Source organism: Tasmannia lanceolata, unplaced genomic scaffold (assembly GCF_043159265.1).
Source record: "Tasmannia lanceolata isolate RefF3 unplaced genomic scaffold, GAP_Taslan_0.1 ptg000112l, whole genome shotgun sequence".
Taxonomy (NCBI): domain Eukaryota; kingdom Viridiplantae; phylum Streptophyta; class Magnoliopsida; order Canellales; family Winteraceae; genus Tasmannia; species Tasmannia lanceolata.
In genome coordinates, this window is record NW_027518789.1 from 676,567 (window position 1) to 692,613 (window position 16,047).

General features: G+C 37.3%; 1 protein-coding gene across 1 annotated transcript; it reads right to left on the reverse strand.

Annotated features, from left to right (window-relative positions):
• Positions 1-1,079: 1,079 nt before the first annotated feature.
• LOC143865831 (peptidyl-prolyl cis-trans isomerase FKBP53-like) lies at positions 1,080-9,649 on the reverse strand. The gene is made up of 11 exons (XM_077375932.1): positions 9,498-9,649; positions 5,045-5,207; positions 4,789-4,862; positions 4,423-4,655; positions 4,061-4,203; positions 3,430-3,775; positions 2,197-2,434; positions 1,816-1,900; positions 1,677-1,718; positions 1,518-1,566; positions 1,080-1,398 (listed from the first exon to the last, which is right to left on the reverse strand). The coding sequence occupies exons 2-11, from the start codon at positions 5,055-5,057 to the stop codon at positions 1,320-1,322; spliced, it is 1,302 nt and encodes a 433-aa protein (XP_077232047.1). The 5' UTR covers positions 5,058-5,207; positions 9,498-9,649; the 3' UTR covers positions 1,080-1,319.
• Positions 9,650-16,047: the final 6,398 nt, after the last annotated feature.

Genomic DNA, 16,047 nt, shown 5'->3' on the forward strand with positions numbered 1-16,047 from the left:
GAACCCATTTATTTATTCTGGAAGGTCATAGTTTGACCCTACGAATGAAGCAGATTTTAAGCGAACCTTTCCTTATTGGCTTGCAAAATTTTGGGCGATTCCATTCAGGTCATGACAACGTTTCTTGGATTTTAGATAAGAAATCCAGGTTTTAAAAATCTCTCCCTCATCCTGAGATTTCTAAAACCCAGAAACAATGGATGATCTGCTACTCTTGCTGACGGAAAGAAGGGCGAGAAATCAGAAAAAGATGGCTGATCCACTTCTTCTCGTCTCTCATCTAGAATCTTGAAGAAATCCCAGATTCTAAAATCTACGAATCCAAACAGCCCCTAAAAAGGAAATGCGTGAGAAAAAAAAGATTTTTCAAATTTAACAGATATTTACTTATTTAGGGCATTTGGCAACCATGAAAAAATATTCCATGAAATAATAGAGGGGCCAATTGTAAGAGAAGGAGGGTGAGGGGAGCATGCTGTTTTTATTAAGGATTTCTCTCCATGCTTTCTTGAATTCAGCCTTCTCAATTCTCTCCCCCCTCCCTCCTCTGCAGCTCCTCTCTTACAATCCCGAAGAGAAATATTCCACGAAACAATTTTTCATGATTGTCAAACAGTCCTCAAAGAACAGCGAGGAATGAGATTTCAAACAATGTGTTGAGGAAAAAGAAATTAGCCTACTTTAACCAATCAAAAAATCTGGAAAATCTTAAAAAAAAAGATAAAAATTTGAAGAAAATTTGTCATAGAAATGGGTGGGGCATAAAATTTGACCATCGTCCACAACTTTGACACAAAAAATTTGTTAATTTCAATTACATTTTAATTACTAAGTTTTTAATCTCATGTTGCTAATATAATTTATTTAGTATTAATTACCGACATATTAAACATAAATCACCAATACATAGCAGTTACAATCGTTACAATGTTGCGGTTCTCCACTGAGTGGGGTATACCATACAAACAGGTGGCCAATCCAAAGCTTTATTCAAGATAAAATTATCAAAGCAATATAGATTTCCATCCCCATGAAGAACAGCCCAATATGTTGCCTAAAAGGCTATGGTTAACCATACGTATATAATTTTGCTACTATGCACTAAAAATGTCAACCAAAATGGTGATCTGCATTTCTGTTGTAACATATGGTAAGTGTCAAGTCATAAAATTGATGCATACAGCCCAAACTTTCCACATCCATACCTATTTCCAAAGAACTGAATATTTTCTATGACGACTAGTTACACTCTCCAAAATTAAGCCGCATAATAGCAACACAGAAGTAGCAAAAAAAAGAGCAGGCATTGCTTACTCAATTTACTTAACATGAACTAACTCAACATCAAATACAAGTGTTGACTTCCCTGGTATCTTCCCTACATCTTTGGACCCATAACTGCATCAAGAGAGACCAGAAGGATATAGTAGTAGACAAGTAAAACGAAAAAAAAAAAAGAAGGATTAAAGAGTATAGGCAGAAGACAACATCAAGATTTGGCTTTCGAGATTACATACCCCATTGATGGAGGTATAGTGAGCCTTCTTTTGTCGCCAACATGCATGCCTAGGGATATACATACGTACATGAAATTAAGAAGTATACCCCAAAAACTTATAGAAAAAATGAAATTGGCCTTGGAATCAAATAAAGATTTTAGGCTAAGAGATAACTACCTTCAATACCAACATCAATACCCTTTATAACTTTTCCTTTACCTGTATTAAAAAACTATTGGTTAATGATACGATTGTTTAAAACATGAACGAATCAAGTTTGTGGCATATGCAAATTAAGTTAAGTATGACAATATACCTAGGCGGAACTTAAATGGACTTTGGCCAATATTTGAATCAAACACATCTCCATTCTCTAGCATGCCACTGTAGTGGATAGATACCTGAAACCAAGTGTCAGTTCGATCAATTGATTTTCACGATAAATGTTTTCTATGTTGTTTGAGAGAGCATGATAAAGAAAATAACTACTATAGGATTGCAGTGCATATGAACTATGTTTTCAGATCCATAGAGCATAAACTAATTAACAGTTGGCATCAAAAAACTCAAAGCGCAAAAAAAGTAACAATCGATACTGAATAAGCATGTGTCATCTTCTATGTAACTACGTCCTGTAACACCACTTACAATACACCACTCCACTCATTGGAAGTTAATGAACATCAATAGGATTTACCTTCCTTTTGCCGTGTTGTTTGTCTGTTGAGAGTTCCTCAACTACAAGCCCATTGGGGTATGTCATTGCTTTTAATGGCAGCACTTCAGCTTTCTGCTCCTTAATAGGCTCCTTTTTCACTTCTTCCATTTTCCCAGGTTCCTCACTGTTTGCATTTGCATCAACCTCATTGGTCTTACGCTTCTTATTATTCATTTTCTTATTCTCATCTTGAATGACAGCAGCGGCATTGATACTCCTGCACAGAACAACAATAGCAAATGTTAACACAATTGCCAGAACAACAATAGCAAATGTTAACACAATTGCCAGCATATAAACATTTCCTAAAATATCCTAGACTCTGAAACTGAAACAAAAGATCAAATAATCAGATCTCTTTGATACTCCTGAACAGAATGGAAACAACAAATGCTTCACACTCTTTGAGAACAGTTCCCAAAAAGAAAAGGAAAAACATTCCTTTCTTCATCCAATAACTTATTGGGTCGGGAGGACTTGAAGTACAGGAAAACAAATATTTGGGTGATACTAACAAAGGGACTAATCAATATCCAAATGCAATGGATTCGAACTTCTCCTAGAATACTTTCAGTCGAAATGAAATTATGCAGTTACCAATGAAGGTTAGGGTTCATATTGGTCGTATGTAAATATTCTTCACTCGGCAATCAAATAACTAAACAATCATTTCTTTTTTGTAAGATACAAATAGCATTATAAAATTATGCAAAGAGTTCAATAAACTACACAATGTTACAGAGAACATCCGGACATTATAGCTTCCCTTGGGTCAAATGAATTATTCGAAGATCTATCCATAGCATGATCATCAAAAAATGAGTGGAATAGGAACATACCAATTCATTGGGCTCAATGGGTTCTAATAATTCATGACAGAGATTATAATATTATCACAATTCAATTAGATGCAAAATCCAAATGTCCCCTCTCATGGGCCAAAATGTGCTGAGACGCAACAGGGATTTATTTAAAAAAGACATTAAATTTGAGTTTCAATAGCAAAACAAAATGGATTTAACCAAATAAAGGATTTAATTAGAGTTTCAATACCAAAACAAAATGATTCCTTAACCAAATAATGATTCCAAGGACCCAAAAAGTCATTCATACGATAAATATTTAACACAAAAAGTAATAAATTTGTCTTTAAACTATTCATACTCACAGCTAATATCTCAGAAAAAAACTAGTTCATAAAGAAATTGTCACCTGGTTGAGTCACCATCTTGATCAATAGCATCGACCTTCCTTTTTAAGCACGTGACACGATGGCTCTCATCTTTTGCCTTCTTCGTCATGCATTCCTCATCTGTCTTCTTATCCAGTTTTTCCTTTGCTTTGGATTTTTTAATATCATGTTTTTTGAAGATTGAAGAAATAGGAAAATCATCTTCATCTTCGCTTTCCAAAACTGGAGTGTTGGAAGTCTTGATAATTTGCTTCTCTGAACCACCATCACCATCAGAGTCGCTGATTTGAAACTTCTTCTTAAGACGTCTGTGAGTACCATTACCATTTGCAGATTTTTGATCGTCTACTATCTCCTCAATTTCAGCTAGAATCAGAACCAGTAACATTACAAATGGAAAGAATGTTCATCATTTCGTAGAACATTAAATCTCAAAACCAAGTGTATAAATTTCCATCGTATACCAACGATTCATCAAACAAAGAAACATCTAGTATTCCATAACTACTACAAATTTAACATAAGTAGCATACATTTGGACTAATCCATTCTATACATCGGCATGCACATGTTAATGCACTATTGAACATACATAAAAGCATACTCGCATTTCTTAATTCAAAAAGATAAGCCACTCGAGAACAAGGATACCTTCGTTTTTGGGCTTAGGAGAGGCATCGGACATTTCAAGATCATCATCATCAATGAAATCATCATCATATTCACCTTCCGATTCATCATAATCACTGGACTGATCAGTATCGGTCTCGACAATATCTTCCCCATAAGAATCACTTGAACATAGCAGTAAAGGAAAACATAAAAGAAGTAACAAAAACAAGATTTGGGAAACAAACAAAAAAAAGGCTGTTGGCTGCTTCTTTGAATAGATTAATCATGTCCAATGATCTCATAGAAAGTCCTATTAAGAAAGAAAACATAGGAAAGATTGAAAGAAAAAGAAATTAAAGGGGAACACCATGAAAGTATTAATTTTTTTATGAAAAGGATACGTTTCTTCGCCATCACGATTGATTAGAGGCCTCAGATAGTAACCACTAAGATGCACACTCTTTGGACCAAGAACGGAGAAAATGACATCGTCTTCCTCCTCAAATTCGAGATTCAATGGGCACCACTCGGATTTATCAGGCAATAAAGCACAAATTAGAACAGGACTCTTGTTGCCTATATTACACTGGACAACAACCTTATTCTTTGTTTTTGGACCAGAACCCAGTATTGCCTGCAACAACACTACTTTTCTCAAGCAAAAAAAATAAAGACCGACATCGAAACAGATGCTCTTATACACAACACAGGAATTATATAAAAAAACCAAAATCAAAAGAAAAATCTCGTGGATTTTTTAAACAAACCTGACCAATGTGAAGCCTTACTCGCGTCTCATCATTTCGATGGGTATATGGTGTTCCTGGCTTTATTTCAACCCCTAATAAAAAATCAAAGAAAATCAACCATAAACACCATTTTATTGATAAAAGCAAAAGAAAAATATAAAGGGAACAAAGACACTAAGCAATGTTCTATAAATACTGAAATTTCTACATAAGCACATAAGGAAAAACAAGGAAAAAATGGGAGATGGTAGAAAGAGATCAAGAAAATACCCACCCCAAAATGTCATTTTCGGATACAGATAGATTGAGAGTTGCAACGATTCGAGTGATTTTCAGCAAGAGTGCCCTAGAACACTTGTAGACAGCTAAGTTCTACAATTTATAATACTCTTTCTTGGATATAGTGCAATTATGTCTGAATGTGCTGTGGATGTATGCTATGAAAGAAAATATTAAACCAGAAAATATCAGCTCAAGTGAATGACCTTTGTATGTGAAATGCATGTGATCTGAAACAGAAGATATCAAATAAATTTCACTATTCCTTTCAAGGGAACAAGAAATAAGGTTAGTAGAATAACATTTTAATTGAGAAAAAGAATAACATAGGATGAAATTTGCAATGCCAAAACTAATTTCAAGTATACATAGCGAAATAACAGAATAGAAATCTGTGAATTAGAATCTAATTGTCCGATCATGCATCCGTAAGTCTATTATTTTCGAATTTGTACAGAGATGTCTTTTTTTTCGCGTGCACGCATGTGTGTGGGGGCAGCTAAAGAAGAAAACATCCCCACACAAATGCATCATCGAAAAGCGAAGGGAAATTTATTCTGTCTATGTAGGGAGTGGGGAGATATATGAAGAAATATTTGGTTGAAATGTAATAGAAGAAAGTATCCCAAAACTGTTGCCAGACAAGTAACATACTTTTTTGGCCATCAATACTCGTTCATCCATAACAAGTACAAGCCTTTCATGAGTACAGAAAGACATGCAGCAGCAACTAGCTTCAGAAGCAACAAAGAAAAGAAATAAATGTATGTCAGGGGCTGTTTTCCCCAAATTTATTCTGGTAGCCGAGTTCCAGCATGCCAACTTTTGTAATATCAAAGCGATTGGGGGCGAAGGGTTTTTTCGCTAGAGATGGACAGAAGGCTGGTACTGTTCGAGATGCAGCTAGGGGAGAGGGCTGTTCAAGAAGACGGAAAGGAGGAAAGGACACACATTCATTACCAAATTCATAATAATTCCATCTTGTTGGGCTGATAAAAAAGGAAATAGTGCTTATACAAAAGTAGTAAGGATTTGTTTGGAACTCAAAGGTCAAGAACTATCACTTGTGAACTTCCAAAGTAACTACCAAATTGGGGTTACCAGAAATTTGGTGAGCAGCACACTCAGTTAACTGATTACCAGAACAATTCTCATGCCCATAGTGTTTGTCTATCTATGCCCTCATTGATGCAGACCCTTAGATTTGTTGAACTTCTACTAGAATTCAGCATCCTACATAACACAAGATGCATCCAACAATAGTATGAAGGATTGTAATATCCCAAACAAACAGGTCACGCACAAACAAGGCTGTTTAGTTTGGGATTCAATGTAATCTGAGCAACGGATAATGGTGTTCAAACACTGAGATTCATAACAGTTGGAAGGCACACAAGATGTTCAGCAAACTCTGATCTCAATGACAGATAATAGCCACAAGAACTATTTAAATTCCGACCTTGTATATTTGCTAAGTTCCACAAAGAACTTCCACTACATTGAGGGGAATGCAAACACCACATCCAGCAAATGACTCAAGGCAAATTGTCCTAAAGAAGAAATCAACCACGAAATTGCAGTCCCAAGTCATAAGTCGAGCTCTTGGATTAAGCCCTCTGAAATCATTAAAAACTCTGTGCATATCTGCTTGTAATATGATTGAGCCAGGCCATTTGTTGGACTGTGAAAAGTTTGCTTAATGACTTTTTGTGCTGTTTATGCTCAGGTATAAAAACTCCAGTTTATCAGATGTCCTAAATGCATGGAGTTATGTGGATATATAGAGCTCAGAGAGAATCTAATAGAGATGAATAAGAGCACTAAATTGCAGTCCCGAGTAATAAAAAAAAGAAAAAAACAAAAACACTCCCAAAATGCATGGACTAGATTGGAAAACTTCAAAACACCTGAATTAGATTCTCGGTTTGAACAAACATCCAATAAGCAAGCTGAAGTTAATTTCTGGACAAGGCTTTGCTTCCAAATCCACAATAAACCATTTCGATGGCTTGAAATGTGAGTGTCCTGTTCTGAGATTGAATGAGGTTTAAAACGTAGTGGCTGAAACAAACTCAAACGGATATTTTACTCAATTGAAGAGAAGATCTTGTTGCTGTAAATATTTAGGTCGCCTATCATTTGAAGGAACTGAACTAAATGTTGTTCAAGAATTCAGAGTGATTTCGATGGGCCAAAACTGTCACTTGCTTCTATTTATCGGGATAGAAATCGGTCCAGGCGTGGAGACACTTGAACACCAAATCACGTATGTAATTCTCGCTTGCAACAAGAAAATGATAGAAAAGACTCTATGATGCAGAAAATTAATTCAGAAATCTGACCTTGAACACGCCACAGGTAAAACATCACTGCTTGAAATCCCTCAAGCACAAAACAAAGTCTCTAATTGAAAATTTTGTAAAAGTCCCCTCTAATGACAAAATGCATCCTACTTATACTAATCCCTACTAACATAAAAGGACAAAATTACCCCATATATGGAATATTACATACACAAGCACATGCCCTCTCACATGGAAATGGTGAAAAGAAAATAGCAACCTACGTGAAATATTACCCACAATCTATGGCTAGGACCTGCTCTACATCAAGGCCATACACTCTCATCTCAGTTAATGAACAAGAAATATTTCATTTTACAAACCTGCGGGAAAATGAAGAGTTCTTCCTTTTAACCATTGGTTGTGGCCCAAAAAGAAATGAATATGTGTAACAGTTATACTTAGGGGCCATCAATTCAATGTCTTTCTTCTTCTGGGGAGATCAATGTGGACTCCAAGAAGTGGATGGCCTAGATCAATTAAAGGTTTCAACTAATCATATAATGAGAAAAACATTTTGACCCACTAACATGTGTATGGTGATTAGGTATTGGCGACTACAAGTTTGGATTATTGCCCTTGGTCCCAGTCTCATTGAATGACTCTAGACATTTGATGAAGTCGTTAAGCCATTGAATTCTGTACACCTCAATCTTGCAAATGAGATCTCTGTTTGGGATACCAATTTAGACCCAGCGATATGGCCCATCATATGCATTGTCGTTTCCATTTTCTTCATCCATCTCTTAAATAATACAAGCATGAAAGTTATATGAGATGAATATTTCTTAAAATAATTGTTAAATAAGTGAATCCATTTTTTCCATGTTTGGCAAGTGTGCGATGATTCATTGCAAGTCTGATAATCAAACCTTAACTAGCTTGTTCGACACAGAGGTACCCTTGCAATCAACCAGTTTGAAAACAACCGATTGACATATTCGCTGTCTTTATTTTACCTCGTTTTTTGTCATTCATTGTTTCTAACCGATTTCACCATGACTCTATGTTTATTCGCTAATTATTGTTTACTGGTGGGACTACCTGTGCAATGCATGAGAAGAAAATTATGTTGGATCGAAAAGAAAGCACGATTAATTGAAAGTACAATAATTTTTCTTATATGCAAAGAGGAAGCCTAAATGATGGCATGGTTAGAATCATCTTAAAAAATAGAGTTAAATGAGCATGGCGAAATGTCTTCTGCGATGGATGCTAGCAAATCCCAATAAATTATTATACAATCATTAATGCATTATTATAAAAATTAAAAACAAAAAAATCAAAAGCCCACACAAATTATAAATGTTCATGTTCTGGATTACAGTATAGGATTCACATAATATGATTTCCAACTTTTGGTAACTTCTCTTTGTTCTCTTTATTTCTCCCACACAGTATACAATCCAAATGTTTTGGACTCGTCTGGACCACCAGGCCAATTATTCCGGGCTTCCATCTCATGATTAACAAATTGAACGACTAGGGACAAGAAAAGACCCTGCAAGCTATATGCTTGAAGAAACTAAATATCATATTCTAGCAATCCAACCAAGTTGTGCTATATACATCTTTCAAATGCATAAGCTCAAGAAATTAGATTTTCAAAATGCAAATAGGAATTGATATCCCATGAAGAATCTTAAATTCTTAATTTTTATGGAAAAACGCATTGAACGCAAAATTCTATATTTAGAGATTTTCAATACAGAAAATACTTCTAGAGGTCTCAATATTGTTGGAGATTGGCAAAATCAACATAGAAGCCCTAATTTACTAATTACAACACATAAAACAAGATAATCATATTTATCCAAATAATAACTAATCCAAATTTCCCAATAGTCTGGATATAATTGAAACTTGTAAATTAAACCAAATTTCATTAAAAGTCCAGACAAGACACCAACAAGGAAGAATAGAGCTTACGTATAACAGCAACATGTGTTTCAACAACACATTCATAAAAACAAGAAAATAATATAATTTGAAATGGCTTGGAAAGAATGCAGCCATTTCAAGCAGACCAATAATAACAAAGAGAATCTGAAATGGAACATTCTTACATTTGTAAGTTGCTTGATGAGATAGTTTATAGAAGATAACCTGATTACAACTTGTAGTACAACTCCCAGAAGGCCAGAACAAAGAGAATCCCACTAGAAGAAGAAGAAGAAGACCTTGCTGCATCCAAAACAGAGCTAAAAGAAAAGAAATGAAATGAAAAACTCTAGGACTGAGGAGGAGGGAGAGAGAAACTTCTGATGGGACTCATTGACGGTGTAAGTACGAAGCTTTTATTTGAGAGAGGAGCATTTGCATTGGTTTTCGTAATAACTAGGGAAAAGATATCATGGCATAAGAAGGGCAGTGGTATCCCACTACCAAACCGGTCCATCTCTCTCTCTCTCTCTCTCTCTCTCTATCTCTGAACGTTGGTGCGCCCAACAATTAATTTGTTTAAATCTTTGAAAGGTAGGCTCCACTCATATTTTACAAAAATAAAGCGTAGAGGAAGATCCAAACCCTCCATTTGATGGACCACATCATTAATAGGTTGTGTCCTAAAAATCATTTCCACAAGATGATCCTAGATGATCTAAAGAGAAACCACATGGAAACCTTATAGATCAGAGGGTTGCAATCATCCTATGGAAATGATTATGGGGCACAACCTATTTACGTTGCGGACTATCAAATGGACGGCTTGGATCGTCCTATGGTGTGGACCGCACACTTCATTTTGAAAAATATGAGTGGGGCCTACAATTGAGCCTTAATGTTATTTTACGGCCCACACCATAGGATGATCCAAGCAATCCATTCGATGGGCTGCAACGTAAATAGGTTGTGCCCCAAAAATCATTTCCATGGGATGATCACAACCCTCCAATCTATAGAGGTTTCCATTCTGTACAATTTCTCTTTAAATCGGAGGGCTAGGATCATCTTATCGAAATGAGATTTTACAGCCCAACTTATTTATGTTGTGACCCATCAAATGGACGGTTTGGATCATCCTGTGGTGTGGGCTGTGTACCCTACATTTTGAAAAATATGGGTGGGGCCTACCTTGAAACAAATTAATTGTGGGGCACACCAACTGTGAGAGGGAGGATTTTAGCCTAGGGAGGGGGGGATATCACTGCCTTATCGAAAAGGATTAAACTAACATAAGTGAGAGGGTATTTTAGTCTTTTGAATCATCTTATTTTCGGTAAAATTGCCAGTGGGGACATCAAAATACGGGAATTGCCAATGGGGGACAACCTTTTGAAAAATTGTTAACGAGGGCTGATAACCCTCTTTTGAGAGTTTGATAACCTCACTTAGAGGGTGGATAACCCCATTTAGAGACTTGATAACCCCCATGTCGTCCCTCTCTAACAATTTTTCAAAAGTGTGTCACCCGTGGGCAATTCTCGTATTTTGATGCCCCCATTGGCAATTTTTCCTTTTGAAAAAAGAAACTGTAAATGTGATAATTTGGAATGTGTGAATATTCTCCGCATCATACTCATTGCAGTAATTTCGCCGTTACTTCTCCTGCCGCCGCTTCTTATACCACCACCAATGGGCTATGAAAACGAATTTCAAAAGTAACTGTTGGAAAGTTGCTTGTTTCCCAAGCCACCAACCTATGAGTCGTGTGGTTTGGGGAAAGTGTATTTTTGCTTTGTAGCCAAAATAGAAAGTGTGTTTTTCTTTTTTTGGAAAAACTCTCCCTCTCTCATACGATTCCTTTTGGAGAAAGAGAAAAAAAAAAGTGACGTTTTCCTTGGCCAAGAAAAGAGAAGAAAAACCTGTTGTTTTGTGCCTCTTGAATTGGGAGAAGAAAAACAAGGGTTTTTTGCCTCTTGAATACAAGGGAAAGAAGATATTCTCTTAGCTTGTGGAGAAGGACGAAAGCGACGGATTTTCTCTTGTGTGCACTACAAGAGAAGAAATCAAGAGGGACTTTTGTGAAAGGGTTACGAGGGAAGGGTTTGGAAATCGATCAAGTGTTGGATCGATTGAAGAAGCCAATTGTAATCTTTATATCTTTCTTGATTAGTGGAATATTTCTCTTGAATCGCCTGTGGGCGTAGGCTTTGCCGAACCACGTAAAAATTATGTGTTCTTTATGGGTTGCAATTGTGGTTTGTTTTATCTTGCTTTAGATCGCGGATTTTAATCGGACCATTGTCCGTAGATATTCTACAAATTGGTATCAAAGCTGTTGGATCAATCTTGCCGGGCAAGAACAGCGGAGCGTTCGGCGTTTGTGGTGGATTCTCGTCGAGGTGGAGTTTTCTTGACGAGGTTGTGGGTTTGATCCAAAATGGCTGCGAAAGGCTCAAACACGAAGTTTGAGGTAGAGCGATTTGATGGCAAGAGAAATTTCAGCCTATGGCAACAAAGAGTTCAAGGCTTGTTGGTTCAACAAGGGTTATATAAGGCATTGTCGGGGAAAAACAAGAAGCCGGTAACAATGAAAGAAGAAGAGTGGGAGGAAATCCAGATGAAAGCAGTCAGTGCTATCCACTATGTCTCTCAGATGAGGTAATGTACAATGTCCTTGGAATTAAAATTGCACCTGAATTATGGAAGAAATTGTTAGAGAATTTTCAAAATGCGAAGTAGTATTCGGAAATTAAAATGTTTTTACAAGTTTTTAATTTTAAATATAAAAAGAATTTTAAGACAGGGCCGGTCGACCGGAGTTTCCCGGGCGACCGCGGATTGGTTACTGGAAACGTAATTGATTTCCAGTGAGGTGTCGGAGGTCGATCGCGAAAGGCCGGTCGACTGCGGTTCTTTGGATCGTAAAAAAATAAAATGGACAGGCGCATGCCGGCAGGCGACCGCGGCTGTTCGAAAAACTATTCGTTGGGAGAAAATAGACATGACTTTTCACTTCCGTTTTTAATCTTTTCTTCATGTCTTTTGCTTCCCAAGAGTCATGGATGTTTTCCAAACACAAAGGACACTTTGTGGGTGATCCAAGACACTTAAATCACCAAGAGTTGTAATCAAACAATCATTATTCAAACCAATCAAAGGGATGTTTTTGATAGATGTGTCTCTTAATGAAAAGACATCAAGGATTTTATAAAAGAAGTAAAAACCTGTCTTTTAAAAGAGAGAGAGAGAGAGAGAGAGAGAGATAAAAAGCAGTTATTGCTGTAGTTTTTCCTCTCTCTAGCAATCTCTCTCACTTTTATTTTCAAGATAGTTTTATTCATAAAACAGTGCACTAAAATCTGTTTTCTGTAGAAACAGTTTTAGTGAGTTTCTCTAAGGTTTGAAGTTCTAAAAAGGTGTTTTGGGGTTTGATTCCGCTTGTGCAAAGCGTCATCAAACATTTGTAGAATTGTTCTACAAGGCTTCATTGTATCTTATAGGCAATTCGCGGATCCCCTTTGCACACAACTGGTGGGGGCGAATATTGTCTTAAGGAAAGCGATTACGCGCCTTGAAGCTTATCTTCTTCTTTCTCATATCCTTGACTGAAGAACATTACCACCAACAGAAATTAGAGAGTCTATACATGGCTAAATCTTTGTCAAATAGATTATTTCTTAAGAAACAATTGTATGGACTCCGAATGAAAGAAGGGACTCCTCTTATGTCCCACCTTAACACATTTAACAAGATTATAACTCAATTGTTGAACGTTGAGGTGAAGATTGAAGAAGAAGATAAAGCTTTACTTCTTATTGCTTCCCTTCCTCCATCATATGATAACCTAGTTACTTCTTTGTTATTTGGGAAAGTGTAAGCCCAAGGATTTCCATTGGTTCAATCATTCACATTACCTGCTTGTTTTGATGCTAGCAAACTCAAATTGATTAGCATTTATAGACTAATGTGTTGCTTTGAGGTGTTGTGTTCTATACAGGAATTTCATGTCATAATCGCTATTACACAACTCAGCACAACACATGGCTTGTGGATCCACACAAATAATGATCAAGAGCTTGCACTCACAGTGAATACATCACCATTTGAAGATGTTCAAGTCAAGAAAGCTCAAGTTGAAGATCCCACAAGTTGCCTAGCAAGTGTCCAAAAGAAGCTTGGAGTTGAACATGCCATGGTGACACCTCATGTACCTCTTTCAACATGGACTGAAGATTGGAGGAAGAGTCACAAAAGCCAAACAAGGTCAAGAAGTTCATTCAAGCCGAAGAAGTCCAAGGAAGTGCAAAGGAGCTGATACATTCCAAGAAGACTCAAGGTTCTTATTTTTAGAATGTATTTAGAGTCCTCTTGATTTTATGTTAAATGCACTTTCGAAAGGTTTTCAATGGTTTTCATACTTAACTTTTTACATCTTTAAAAACCATACACATAATAAAAAATGTGTTTGAAAACTTAGGACTTAAGCCCAAAGACCATGGCCCAAAAGCTCCTGATCTTAAATGTTAAAATAGAATTTTTACCAGGGCCGATCGACCAGGGGTGTCCCGGCGACCGCGGCAATGTAGCTGAAAATTCAGCACTTGCCGGATATTGGCGGGCCGGTCGACGGGGTCAAGCCGGGCGACCGCAGAATAGGTTCTGTTTCAACAGAACCATTCCAGCATGGTTTGGGCGAGTGACTGCCAAGGGTCGGTCGATCGGGATAACTTTTATGAGCCGAATTTTTGAACAAACAGGTAGCCCTTGCCGGACGACCGCCATGGGCCGGTCGACCGCGACGGTAAGAAATTTGAAAATAAAAAAGGGCGATCGATAGGGGCGGGCGACCGCTGTGGCTCGGTCGACTGCGACGGTCGGGTAAACTACCCGTTGGGGCTTGCGCAGGTTGACTTTTTCAACCTAGTTTTTACAATTTTACCCCCAAACGGTTATATTTTCAAATACAACTTATATATACTATCAAAACCTATCTAAACAAGCTTTTGAACATTTGAGAAAGATAAAATCCTATTTCTCTTTGAGCTTCATCTTTTAAAATCAAAAGCAAAAATCTCTTTGAGCTTGTATTTCTACATCTTATCAAGAGGCACTCCATAGGGCTTTTATTTGCTTATTTCTTTGGAGTGATTGTGAGCTTAAACTTTGGAATCCGCCTATTAAGAGGCATTGAGAGTTTTTCTTTTTATTTGTTCTTCATTGAGAGTCTTCTCTTCGGCCCGTTAAGAATTGTGAAGACATTGTGAGGATCTCCTCTTCGGCCCGTTAAGAAAAGTGAAGACGTGTGAGGGTCTCCGATTCGGCCTGTTAACAAAGGTGAATTAGGTACGAGGGTGTGTCCCCTCGTCAAGGCTTCGTGTAGAAAGGGCTTGTTCCCTTTGGAGATGGAGAAGTCGGGTGTACGGCTTCATCATTTTTAGTGAGATCCCACGGAGGAAAACTTGGAAGAGTGGAGTAGGTCTTGTGATAGACCGAACCACTATAAATCTTGTGCCTTGTGGATGCTTACTCTCTCTCTCTCTCTCTTTTGCATGTGTGGTGATTGGTAATCTCTAACCCTAACTTGTTTATGCTTTTAATGAAACAAGGGTTAGTAAATGCACTTGATTGAAATGTTTAAACCCTAATTACAATATCTATTTGAACCAGAGTTAGCAATTGTGCATGATTAGAATGTCAAAACCCTAGCTTTCATTAACATATTTATTTGAACAAGGGTTAGGACATTAATTAGTGCTTAATTGATAAAGTGATTTTAATAATCCATCTAATTAAGCCTAAAATTTCTAATTGACCAATTTCACCCCCCTCTTGAGTTGTCACACTTGCTTTTCAGAAAGACACTTTGGTTTTTTATGATGTCACTACAGTATTATTAGAAAATGATATACGTAAGAAACCAAGTGGGGGTGATTCTCAAGGCGAAGGCTTGGTAGCAAGAGGAAAAAGTAGTGGTCAGGGGAGAGGAAGGTCAAAAGATAAACGACCTTCAGGAAGGGGTCTCGATCTAACTCAAGAGAAAAAGGTGGAAAATTCAGATGTTTCCATTGTAACAAGGAAGGCCATATAAGGAGGAATTGCAAATAATATAAGCAAGAGATGGAGGAAAAGAAGAAGAATAAAACTTTTGATCAGGCCAGTGTTGCAGCTGAGAATTTAGACGGTGATGGAGATGTCCTATCAGCCTCCACGCAAGTAAATCACTTGAGTAAGACCTGGATTTTGGATTCAGGATGTTCTTATCATATGTGTCCATTTAGGAATTGGTTTGACACCTACCAACCCTATAATGGAGGAATCGTTCGGATGGGGAATGATGCAGCATGTAAGACAGTCGGCATAGGCACCATTAAAATCAAGATGTTTGATGGAATGGTGAGAGCTCTATCTGATGTGAGGCATGTCCCAGATCTGAAGATAATCTTATTTCCTTGGGGGCCTTAGATACAAGTGGGTGCAGTTTCATAGCAACAGGAGGAAACCTTAAAGTGACTAAGGGGGCAATGATTGTCATGAAGGGAAACAAAGAAGGCAACTTGTACAGGTTGCTAGGGAATACAGTGACAGGTGGAGCAGCTGTTACTACTCCAGTTGACTTAGGTATAGATGACACGGCTCTATGGCACATGCGTTTAGGCCATATGAGCTAGAAGGGGATGCAGGTTCTTCACGAGAGAAAATTGCTTAAGGGGGTGAGAATGTGTAAACTGGGCTTCTGTAAATATTGTTTGTATGGAAAGCAGTGCAAGGTCAG